The sequence below is a fragment of the Micromesistius poutassou genome (assembly GCF_964030765.1).
Source record: "Micromesistius poutassou genome assembly, chromosome: 15".
In the NCBI taxonomy this organism is placed as follows: domain Eukaryota; kingdom Metazoa; phylum Chordata; class Actinopteri; order Gadiformes; family Gadidae; genus Micromesistius; species Micromesistius poutassou.
The window spans coordinates 17,298,234-17,308,668 of record NC_140285.1 but is presented as its reverse complement, the minus strand read 5'-3'; the positions used below and the strand labels follow the sequence as shown (position 1 = coordinate 17,308,668).

Genomic DNA, 10,435 nt, shown 5'->3' with positions numbered 1-10,435 from the left:
TGACCAGACAAAACATTATCATGAGCTAAGCTCAATATCTGTGCACGGTAACCAGCAGGGACAACAATCTGATATACAGTATTACACCCACTGTCATCAGCTAAAGGAGCCTACTTACGCATGAGAATACCATCTTCCCAGTAGTAAGCCACTCGAGAGGCACCAATCTCATCTTTAGGCAATGCTGCTGCTTCAATCTTAGCCAAGGAAGGATCGGCCTTCTGAGCCTCTATCAGCTGCTCCCTGCCAACCTTTAACTGAGTCTCAGACTCATCAGTCAAGGTGACAGGATGGAACAATGTAACCTCAAGAGTCTCACCTACAATGGAATCAGTGGACTGCCTAGCTACAGTTGACTCAGAAGTGGCAGAGGGACCAGCAGACACAGTCTTGACAGTTTCTTCACAAGGAACAATAAACGTATCTGAAAGGTCTACCACCTCCTCAACCTTACTTGACTGAGCACGAGTTACAACACAAGCAGGAAACACTTTTGGCATCTGAGATAACTGATCACCTTGGTTAACACACCTAGAGCCAACTGGGTTGTTTACAACAATGGACGTAGGGAACACCTCCCCACCAGCCAAATCATTACCCAGAATCATGTCCACACCTTCTAAAGGAAGTTCAGGGCGAATTGCCACTGTCACAAGGCCTGTAACCAAGCCAGACTGTAAATACACAACACGTAACAATATATATATATGTGTGTGTGTGTGGGGGGGGGGTGTGACTGTGTGTGTGTGTGTGTGTGTGTGTGTGTGTGTATTCTACAATATTGTCGGCATGCGCGTGCGCAGAAGCACTGGGTAGCACGACGTGATCGGTAGTAGAGAGCGGCAGAGCGCCGCCGCTGCGAGGCCGTGACGTCACGGCCCGCCCCCTCCTCCTCCTCCTCCGATGCTGCTGAGACAAGGAGGCTACATGATGCTCTCCGCCGCCGGCATCGCCCTCGCCTTCTCCTGGGTACTCCCTGGATACGCGCTCTATTTCCACATAGGAGAAACAGAGAAGAAATGCTTCATCGAAGAGATCCCCGATGAGACCATGGTCATTGGTGAGTGATCAGTGTTGTTTGCTGACACTAGCAGCTAGCTAAGCACTAGCAGGTTCCCCCAATAGACAGGCCTGCCTCCGCCTAGTGGTCCGTTGTGTACCGCCCATAGCGCGCATCATGTCGTGCAGGTGCAATGCATGGGTTTTGTTTTTTAATTTATTTTATTTTTACCCGATGTATTAACATTCGCTGTACCATCAGCACCATTGCAAATGAGGGGTTTTCCCTCAATGTGTTTTCCGAGGTTAAATAAACGAAAATGTTTTGCACTGTAACTCCAAACATGACTACGTTTTAATGTAGCCTGACACATTGTATCTGTTACTCGTTGAAGGCTTTTGGACTGCAACGTTTGGTTAGTAATTAGGCTGTAACTAGTACAGATATAGCCAAATAGTTGTATGATATTATTTACAAATTCCTCTCTTGTCTCTGAACTTAACTGTGTTGCTTGAGTCGGACGTCATACGGTCTCACATGCGCGTGTTCCTTTATTTGGTTGTCAGGGAAGTACAGGACCCAGCTGTGGGACAAGCAGGCCAACGCCTTCCTCCCAGCCACCCCGGGACTGGGCATGCATGTGGAGATCAAGGATCCGGATACCAAGGTGAGAAGCAAGCCATGCACATTGATCATGACAGACAGAAAATAAATCAAGAAGTATTAAGAAAGATGTTATTTTCTTCTAGATTATTCTGTCCCGTCAGTATGGGTCTGAGGGACGGTTCACCTTCACGTCCCACACTCCTGGAGAGCACCAGATCTGTCTGCACTCCAACTCCACCAAGATGGCCCTGTTTGCAGGGGGAAAGCTGGTAATATCCACCGCCTCAAGGCCGGTTCTCTTTGCACATGGTCTCTATAGGTCCCTCAAAGCCTTTACAATCATCTGATCATCATCAGACTTAACTATACTTCACTCGTTGTGTTTACAAAATTGTAGATGTTGTAAATACATCATCCTTTGTCCATGAGCATACAAGGCATACACCATTTAGCAGATCATTTCATACTGATCAATCACAAAAACAAGTTCATTTTCTTTTCAGCATACACTCTGATAACACTACCATTTCCTTGCAATATCTTTCAAGAACATGTAATTGCAAAGACTGACTTTAATCTGTTGTGTTTCAGAGAGTGCATTTGGACATTCAGGTGGGAGAACATACAAACAATTACCCCGAGATTGCAGCTAAAGACAAACTCACTGAATTACAACTGAGAGTTCGACAACTTCTAGATCAAGTTGAACAAATTCAGAAGGAGCAAAACTATCAGCGGGTACGTGAGATCCTTTTTCTAAAAGCCAATGGGCCATCATCTCTCTGTCGTCCTCCTCTTAGTGTCCTGTGTGTCTGTCTGTGCTCGGCCGTCCTCAGTATCGAGAGGAGCGCTTCCGCATGACCAGCGAGAGCACCAACCAGCGGGTCCTCTGGTGGTCCATCGCCCAGACGCTCATCCTCATCGTCACCGGCATCTGGCAGATGAAGCACCTGAAGAGCTTCTTCGAGGCCAAGAAGCTGGTCTGACTCTCAGCAGGCGTCACAACGCGGCCTGAAGAGCTTCCAGAGACTTGTTCGACCAAAGCTGGAAGAGGTACTCACCACACGGGGCAGAAAACACTGTGCAAACAGAGTGAGGTCCAGCCATAACAAGAACACAGGTAGACATTCAGAAGACCAAGAGCATTTTAAACTAGTGTCAGTTAACCAAGGCTTCGTCGTGGTCTATTTATTTAGTGTATTATTATGCTGTTTTACATTGAGTTGCTTCATTTGTTTCCCCTGTAGCGTTTGACCCACCATTATACTGCTCCTGTACAAAACTGATCCAAGATTGTAATCAGTGTTGATAAAATATCATTAGCATATCGTCATTTTCATGCAGGAATGAAGAAAATCAGTTTGGCTATTATGGACAATAAATAGGGGGCATCTGCTAGTAAGGTAACTTGGGTAATATTAGAAGAATTCAAGAACACATAATCTTTCCTATGTTTATATAATAACCCAATGTCTACTCCATTCAGCTTATTGTGTCCTGTTTTAGGACTGTACTTGCCTTATTCTAGACAATTGTTTCCTATTGTGTAGTTTCTAGGTAGAATCTGAACTCTTGTACTTGTACACCAGATGGCTCTGTAGATACCGTTTGTGATACTAGTAAACCAAAACTGAATTTCATTTGTAAATAATGGGTTTAGCCTATTAATTGTCTATTTTTTAATGCATTTTAGAATATGTCAAAGGTTTCTTCAAGGAGGTCAACAAGCCTCTGGATTTATCGTTGTCAGAACATCAGTTATGACCTATGCACTTCATTGGTAACATCAGTTATGACCTATGCACTGCATTGGTAACATCAAGCTAATGGTTCAACAATAGAGGAGTTGATCTTATTTATGAGGCAAAGCATTTGTAAAAACATTGCATTTTTATAACTGTTCATTTGTGATCTGAAGTATGTAATGCCCTTTCTGATTCTCAAATCGAATTGAATGTTGCATTTTGGCATGCAATTAGCTCACATTCTTTAATCATGACTAAGCTGTCTTACATAACTGGATATAATCATACATTTAATAAAGATCTGTTTTGCGAATGGGTTATATTTTTGTTCCATGTTGTCATATAGATCAAGATAAGTTAAATGACAGCCTTTATACTAGACAGGAACGTCCCCAAGCTATTCCCAGCAGGTAAAACCCTGACTGCTGAGTAACTGAATCAACTGGGAGGAGTCCTTGGAGCAGCTGGAGGATCAGGGTAAGGACCTGGGACCTGTGGTCCGTCCAGCGGGCTGGGTGGGGCTCACACCCCACAGGGCACATGCTTGGGAAGAAATGCACTACTGGCAGAAGGTGCTTAGGATAAATGTCCAACAAATGGCATATGTATAGTATATCAATGCCCTTTCGCCAGCACCCACAATGCATACATGGTTAATGGCTGAGATGTACAAATCAGTACCTATATGACCTTAGTTCTTGCATACCTTGCTTTTCATGGATCTAAATATCACCCTGACACTCTCCCACTGGAATATACACCAGAGCACCAACCATGCAGAAACTGGAAACACCATTTCTGCTTCAGGTTTATTATTGTAAATTTGGATATCAAGAATAAAATTTCACCACGCACACACAATATACAAAACAATATAATTGACCCACAATACCATCTGTCCTTATAAAGGGATAATTATTTTATTCCTGCACAAAAAGTACATCTTACTGAGTGGCGCTCCAGACCTCAGGGGAGGGGAGTTAATGTACACAGTCAAGCACAATTCAGCACTGTCACATTGGAGGGTTGAAGAAATTAGTAGAAAACATTTCATCCTTAACTCAACTTTTTACATGATACATAATTAGTTCAACGTCAATGTTTTCAAAGTCATATGGCAAATCAGAAGTCCAGTCCCCTGCCTTGTAGCCAGTATTTCTGCTGTCGTGGTGTCTACCAGTAAGTAACAACCCCAGTTTTTTATTTTAGTGCCTAGTATAAGAGATTACCAATTTCAAAAAAGATTAAAAATAATCAGCAAGATTTCTTATGCATCCTTCTAGGTGCTCAATAGAACAAAAGTACACACAAATAATTCAAAATGATGGCAGAAATACACTTTGAGATGACTTAAGACATAATGCGTTCCTAACTTGGCTTTGCAGATTAAAACCTCTTGCTCCGTTCCTCAGCTCAGTGTGTGTGCGTGAGGAGTGTCATGTCTTTAAAGGGAGGTAGGAGGAAGACGGTTGTTCTTTCAGTGTTCAGACACCGTGAGGTGCTCCATCTTCTTGGCCGCCTCCTCCGTCAGGACCTGGGCCTTCTTCTCGGGGCTAGGGCTGGGCGTGTTGGCCGCGCTGTTCGGGTAGTCCCTGCTGCCGAAGATTAGGCTTCCCACCCGCACGTTAGTGGCGCCCACCTCAATCTTCATCACACAAAATAAAACGGTAGATTTAGTCAGGAAGATATGTGAAAGACAAAAGAACACTAGGATGGCTAGAAACGTTGAAGTAGATTGCAATCCTTATTTTGGAGTACTTTACCGGATGAATAAAGAGGGGTGCCCAAACTACTCCAAACTAAGGATTGCAACTCAGAGCAGGTCATAACATACCATCATATGATGGTATGTAATGGTATGTAATGACCCGGACACATCTGTTAACCGCACTCCTGTCTCTCGCTCATGTAGCTATTATAAGTATGGGTATCAGTATAGTTATTATATAACCCTCTACACACAGATACAACCGGAGTCAGACACATGATATAATATGGTATGCTACATTTGAAATACGAATGCTACTCACCGCATGTTCAAAATCATTTGACATTCCCATACTGAGCTCTACCTCCTCCATAGGCAGGTTCAGATTGTCACACACCTTCTTCCTTTGACTCAGCAGCATCTATTTACAGAAATCATTGAGATTAAGAGTACAGGTATTGAATACCATTCCATACCAGACTGGGATGCTTTTGGATGAGGTAATACATATCCGCAACACATAGCCATCACATAGCAAAAGCCATAAAACGGTGATCATATTCATACAGGCTATGGGTTAGGACTGTATTATCAATGAAAGGGTGCTATTGATTAATTGTAATATGCAATTTTAGAATAAATGTTCAGCCAAATGTGATCAATCACCTGAAAGTCTGGGTTTTGGGCTTGACTGAGATCAAAGCCAGAGCGGCCAATGGTCATGAGTCCAGAGAAGTGCAGCGCAGTGCACTGAGACACGATGTGTCTCACCGTGTTGACCGTTTCCTCCGGGGCCAGCCCATGTTTACCTGGACAACAAAGGCACCACTGGCATTAACATTAGCTCAAGAGGAGCACCATATAATCCCATTTAGAGCTAAAGCATTGGGATTGTTGTGGTAATAAAATAAAGTAGAAAGACGGACTCTGCTCTCCGCTAGTGTTGATCTGCAGCATGATCCTTAACCTCTGTGAGCCGGCTGCCCGGAGACGCTGCCAGGAGCTGTTCACCTTGTCTGCCAGCTTGGCAGAGTCCACCGTCTCCACCATGAACAGGTGGGGAACCCCTGGTGGATATCAAGCATTGTATTGATTCTGGAATACAATTCTTTACTTCACTGCCGTAGCACCTTATTGTGTCGAGGAAAGACCATAGCCCTTGCAATCTTCTGTAGCCATATATATATATATATATATATATATATATATATATATATATATATATAGGTTTGGTTTGGGTGTGCTCACCTAAAAGTTTGTTGACATTGTTCTTCTGTAAATGGCCAATAAAATGCCACTCGATATCTGGACAAGATTCTAAAATCTGTAGCAGGGGAAAGAGAAGCCCTGTTTAGAGCACTTTTTATAGTCCAGGTGATTAAAAGCAATAGGCCTAGATAATATATATATATATACAAACCTCTGTATTTGAAGCTTTATCCACAAGTTCATTGACCTGGCATGGAGTCAAATGGCTGCTATTAGTGTTTATTCAAGAATGTGTTTGATAACTACAGGGAAGACAGGTACAGTATGGCATGACTTGATTTCGATTCGAACCATTTGTTTATGTATCTGGCAGTGACGGAGTCTAAAAGTGTTTAATGCTCACATAGTTTTCGCCAAAGTTACGTTGTCCTTGTTTGTAAGCTTCCATCACCATCTCGGGGGGCTTCGTCTTGCTGACAGCCACCAGGCGGGGTGGCAAGGCTGGCAACGCCTGGTGGGGAACACATGGACATCAGGAGACGAAAAGCCGAGCATGGATGAGAAGCCATCCCACCATGCAGTGTGCCAGCTGACTTCACTTGGAGCTAAGTGAGTCACTGCCGTTAAAGGTCGATCGGGACTCCGCACGAAGCCACAGATGTACAGGGTACACGGATCAGCACGTTCTCCTTTGCGGATTTTATTTCAAAACAAGCTATTGTGTTTACTTTTGGTTCGGGTGAAGGGGGGGGTGGGTTAAATATACCTATTAGTAAAAAAAAAAACACGAAGCACATAAATACATTTTTTCTAAATCCTACATCCAGCAAGTTTACGAAGTGATTTTCCAACTTAATTGGACCACATGTGTAGAACGATTCGTGCATACTTGAGCTTCCGAAACACACAACCCACACGCCAACCCATTGAGTTAAAGCGTTAACCTGCAGCACGATGAGTGACGTGCCACCGCTGAGGGACTGCTCCTTCCAAAGGTGGCTCAGCCTTACATAAGCAGTCGTGATCCCCCAGCACCGCTCACCTCAACACCCGACAACTCAATCCCTTCTGCATGTAATGATCCGTCCTAAGCGTACCTTTGACCGCCGCGCCACCGCCTGATTCACCCGGTCCACCGCCGACTGGAGCGCCTTGCATATCTCCTCCGACATGCCTACTCTCCACATACCGTCCAACACACCGAGAAGTGTGTGCGTAACGGGCATCCAGGCCGTGACGTCAGCACACTATCAAAGTAAAAGTCTCTCCCACAGTAAAGACGCGGCTGCAGTCCGCTAGCGCCCCCTGACGCGTGTTAATACAATTGCTGATTCCAGATCCAAAGGGTTGGATTTGAGGAATGTGGTGATACGCATCAAATAACAGGGCCAGTTATAATACCCAATGAATAAAAACAGCCTGGTAATATGGCATGTACAAAGTACCCTCTACATAAGACTGCAAACAGTAATAAGGCTTCACATAAGGTCTGCTTTAATCCCAATGAAGAGGTCCCTCTAAAAAAAAACTTTAATTATGATCAGCCATTGCATTCAAGTAAACCAAATCCATTAAAGATACAACAAATACAGAAACATTTTTTATTAGCAAGATAACAAAATCACAAGTATTTCAAAGAATATTGACAAAAAAAAGGCATTCAACTAAAAATTGGGATGAAGGGGAATGGTTGTGTTCTCCTGGTGTCCTCATACTCGCTCTAACGCCTCCACCATAATGATACTGTTTCCTCTGATCACCTGCAGAGACAACAACCACCAGTCAATCCTAAAGCACAAGCTACAGCAAACCAAGAGGAGCCTGGTCCAAAATGACTACAACAGTTTGATCACACATCTATCTATATCTTTACGCACAATACATTCATCAGTATAGATTTTTTTCTTCTAAAAAGTAACTTTCATTTGACCTTTGTTTACATACATACATACATACATACATACATACATATCCAAACACATGCAGCCCTCCTGCCAAGCAAAAACAATATTCCTAAACTAGAATCATTCCACAATAGGCAGACTCTGGTGAATGTGTGGTAATGGTTTCATTTGTCCTCCTGATACTGACCACCATGCCGATGCCGTTCTGCAGACCTCCTGGACCCATCTCCAGGCAGTCGTCCATCACCAGGTTCATGAAGGGGTCGAACCCGCGCAGGATGCCCTGGACATGCCTGCCTCCGTTCAGCTTCACTGTGAGGAGCACAACGTGTGAAGGCTACCCACATTCAAAACTCGCCTGTCCCAAAATATTGAGGTTCTCTTCCAACGTTACGTGTTACTCAAAATCCTGCATTTCTCAAGAAATGTTTGTTTAATAGGAGTATGTGGGAATGCATGGGTTCAATTAAACTTGTGCTGGTTAGGGTTAGGTAAAGCCATTTCACTTTGAACTCGTTTGTCACGTGAAATGTCCTAATTTTCAAATTCATATTATTTTAGCCAAGTCTCAAAAGTTTAACTTCCTCGTGATTAATTCTAGGCATGTGCCAATTTGAGATCAAATCATATATTGATCGTAATTATTATAATTGAAGGGATGATCGACATGAAACATTTACTGGATTTTGACTAACTAACTCTATAAACGTACTCGTAAGAGCGCACATAGACTCCGTATGAATAACGCTCTACCTTCCTTCAACATATTACTAGTAAAACTATATATACTATAAATAACTATTACTAGTCAGACGCGTTTAACCGATATTGATGTCCCGCTTGGCCGAATGTGCGCATGCGCCGAAACGCAAAATAATCTGGAATAGATGCGACGCAAAATGAACAACAAAGACGACCGCCCGACCCTAATGCATGCCGAGGGGGTAGAGTGTTGATTATATTGTAGATAAAACAGTTACTCTGCCTGGATCTTATATTCACAGATTTAATTAATAGTTTCGTCAGGACTACTGTTACTGTTCAGGAATCACATACGTTCCGGATCTTGTACTCACATGAAAGCTTCTTGTCCATGAACCTAAGACGAATAAAACACATTTTAGAGGAGTGCGCCACTCAATATTAGACATGGTTTTATTTTTTTATTTAGTTTGTTCCAGGCCAGGTGGGTTAGCATTAGCTACATTAGCTAGCTCCATTCATCTCTGTAACAAAGTGATCACAACTAAGGTCCACACTTCGACCAACACAGTCCACTACTCAAAACCCAAATACTTACTTCTTCAGCTCTGGAGGGTGCGCTTTGCTCATTTTGACCTTTGATTATGAGTTAAGACGGACACTAGTTTCGTCCGCTCTTCGTTTTAAGAGTCGTGGGAGGCGTGCGGATATGAGCGGCGCGCTTCCGCCAGGGTTGCCAGAGTGGGCGGTAAATCTGGCCCAATCTGGCAACACTGCCATCCCCCATGACGTTAGAACAGCGCTTCACCACAGCGCTCCCCACTGGACCGGAGGAGAAACCGTATGTTAAAGCAGCGCTGCACCATAGCGCCCCCGGCTGGTCCGGGGGAGAACCATGAGGGCTTTTATTAGGGACCGAGCCAAACATGGCAAGGTCCCTATTGAAACCCTCATGTTTATTATTATTCTTCCGCCGTATTTTTCCACGACTTCGACTGCATTTTTCCCCCCCTGAACATATACGAAAACTCAATTTTTTTTGGTGCAATTGTGGGGACTGGTGAAAAATTTGATATTCTAGCCCTCAAATTCACATTCGCCCCTAGGTGGCGCTATAGCAACTGTTCAAAAGTGCAAACTTTGCACAAGCAGCACGCGTCACCGGTTTGATCTACACTCATGAAACTTTACACACACATGAAAATCCTCATGATGAACAAAAAATTCTCTTGAACTGAACATTTCCGGGTTGCCAGATTTTCCGCCATTTTGAATTATGTTAAAAACAGCAAATTGCCTAAGGATCCCAGGTTTTTCGACTTTGACAAAAATCCTTTGGCAGATATCATCTATGGCCGATTATCTTCAATATGACTTAAGGATTAGTCTGTACAATACAATTTCAAGCTCCCATGAGCCATTGAGTTCTAAAATGGGTGTGGTTGAAAATGCCTAAAAAGTAAATTGCTCATATCAACATCAAATTGGACTCCTATGATGTTGACCCAGATACAAAAGTTGTTCAGAATCAAATTCTGAACAAGATAAAGTAAAAAAAAAT

The 10,435-nt window shown here is 43.3% G+C and overlaps 3 protein-coding genes across 3 annotated transcripts; 1 reads left to right on the top strand and 2 right to left on the bottom strand.

Moving 5' to 3' along the window:
• Window positions 1-903: 903 nt before the first annotated feature.
• Window positions 904-3,059, top strand: LOC311359952 (transmembrane emp24 domain-containing protein 4-like; the record flags this gene model as incomplete). Its single annotated transcript, XM_084480012.1, has 5 exons — window positions 904-1,060; window positions 1,567-1,667; window positions 1,750-1,875; window positions 2,198-2,344; window positions 2,443-3,059. 5 exons carry the CDS (start codon window positions 904-906, stop codon window positions 2,590-2,592), a joined length of 681 nt encoding a protein of 226 aa, XP_084336138.1. The 3' UTR covers window positions 2,593-3,059.
• A 1,188-nt stretch (window positions 3,060-4,247) lies between these two features.
• Window positions 4,248-7,493, bottom strand: LOC311359950 (pyridoxal phosphate homeostasis protein-like). The gene is made up of 8 exons (XM_084480010.1): window positions 7,366-7,493; window positions 6,672-6,779; window positions 6,480-6,515; window positions 6,308-6,383; window positions 5,986-6,126; window positions 5,726-5,868; window positions 5,382-5,480; window positions 4,248-4,996 (listed from the first exon to the last, which is right to left on the bottom strand). The coding sequence occupies exons 1-8, from the start codon at window positions 7,453-7,455 to the stop codon at window positions 4,829-4,831; spliced, it is 861 nt and encodes a 286-aa protein (XP_084336136.1). The 5' UTR covers window positions 7,456-7,493; the 3' UTR covers window positions 4,248-4,828.
• A 362-nt stretch (window positions 7,494-7,855) lies between these two features.
• Window positions 7,856-9,606, bottom strand: LOC311359954 (small nuclear ribonucleoprotein G). Its single transcript, XM_084480013.1, has 4 exons — window positions 9,473-9,606; window positions 9,249-9,271; window positions 8,360-8,484; window positions 7,856-8,028 (listed from the first exon to the last, which is right to left on the bottom strand). The coding sequence occupies exons 1-4, from the start codon at window positions 9,502-9,504 to the stop codon at window positions 7,978-7,980; spliced, it is 231 nt and encodes a 76-aa protein (XP_084336139.1). The 5' UTR covers window positions 9,505-9,606; the 3' UTR covers window positions 7,856-7,977.
• Window positions 9,607-10,435: the final 829 nt, after the last annotated feature.

Bases quoted from the DNA above. Each gene is read 5' to 3' on its own strand.
- LOC311359950 (XM_084480010.1), bottom strand. From the start codon at position 7,455: ATGTGGAGAGTAGGCATGTCGGAGGAGATATGCAAGGCGCTCCAGTCG. The intron at 6,516-6,671 runs GTGAGCATTAAA...ACTCCATGCCAG, and splicing joins GTAACTTTGGCGAAAACTAT to GTCAATGAACTTGTGGATAA. The intron at 5,869-5,985 runs GTCCGTCTTTCT...TTTGTTGTCCAG, and splicing joins CAACACTAGCGGAGAGCAGA to GTAAACATGGGCTGGCCCCG.
- LOC311359954 (XM_084480013.1), bottom strand. From the start codon at position 9,504: ATGAGCAAAGCGCACCCTCCAGAGCTGAAGAA. The intron at 9,272-9,472 runs GTAAGTATTTGG...TATTCGTCTTAG, and splicing joins CACCCTCCAGAGCTGAAGAA to GTTCATGGACAAGAAGCTTT. The intron at 8,029-8,359 runs GTCAGTATCAGG...TTGTCTCTGCAG, and splicing joins AGAACGGCATCGGCATGGTG to GTGATCAGAGGAAACAGTAT.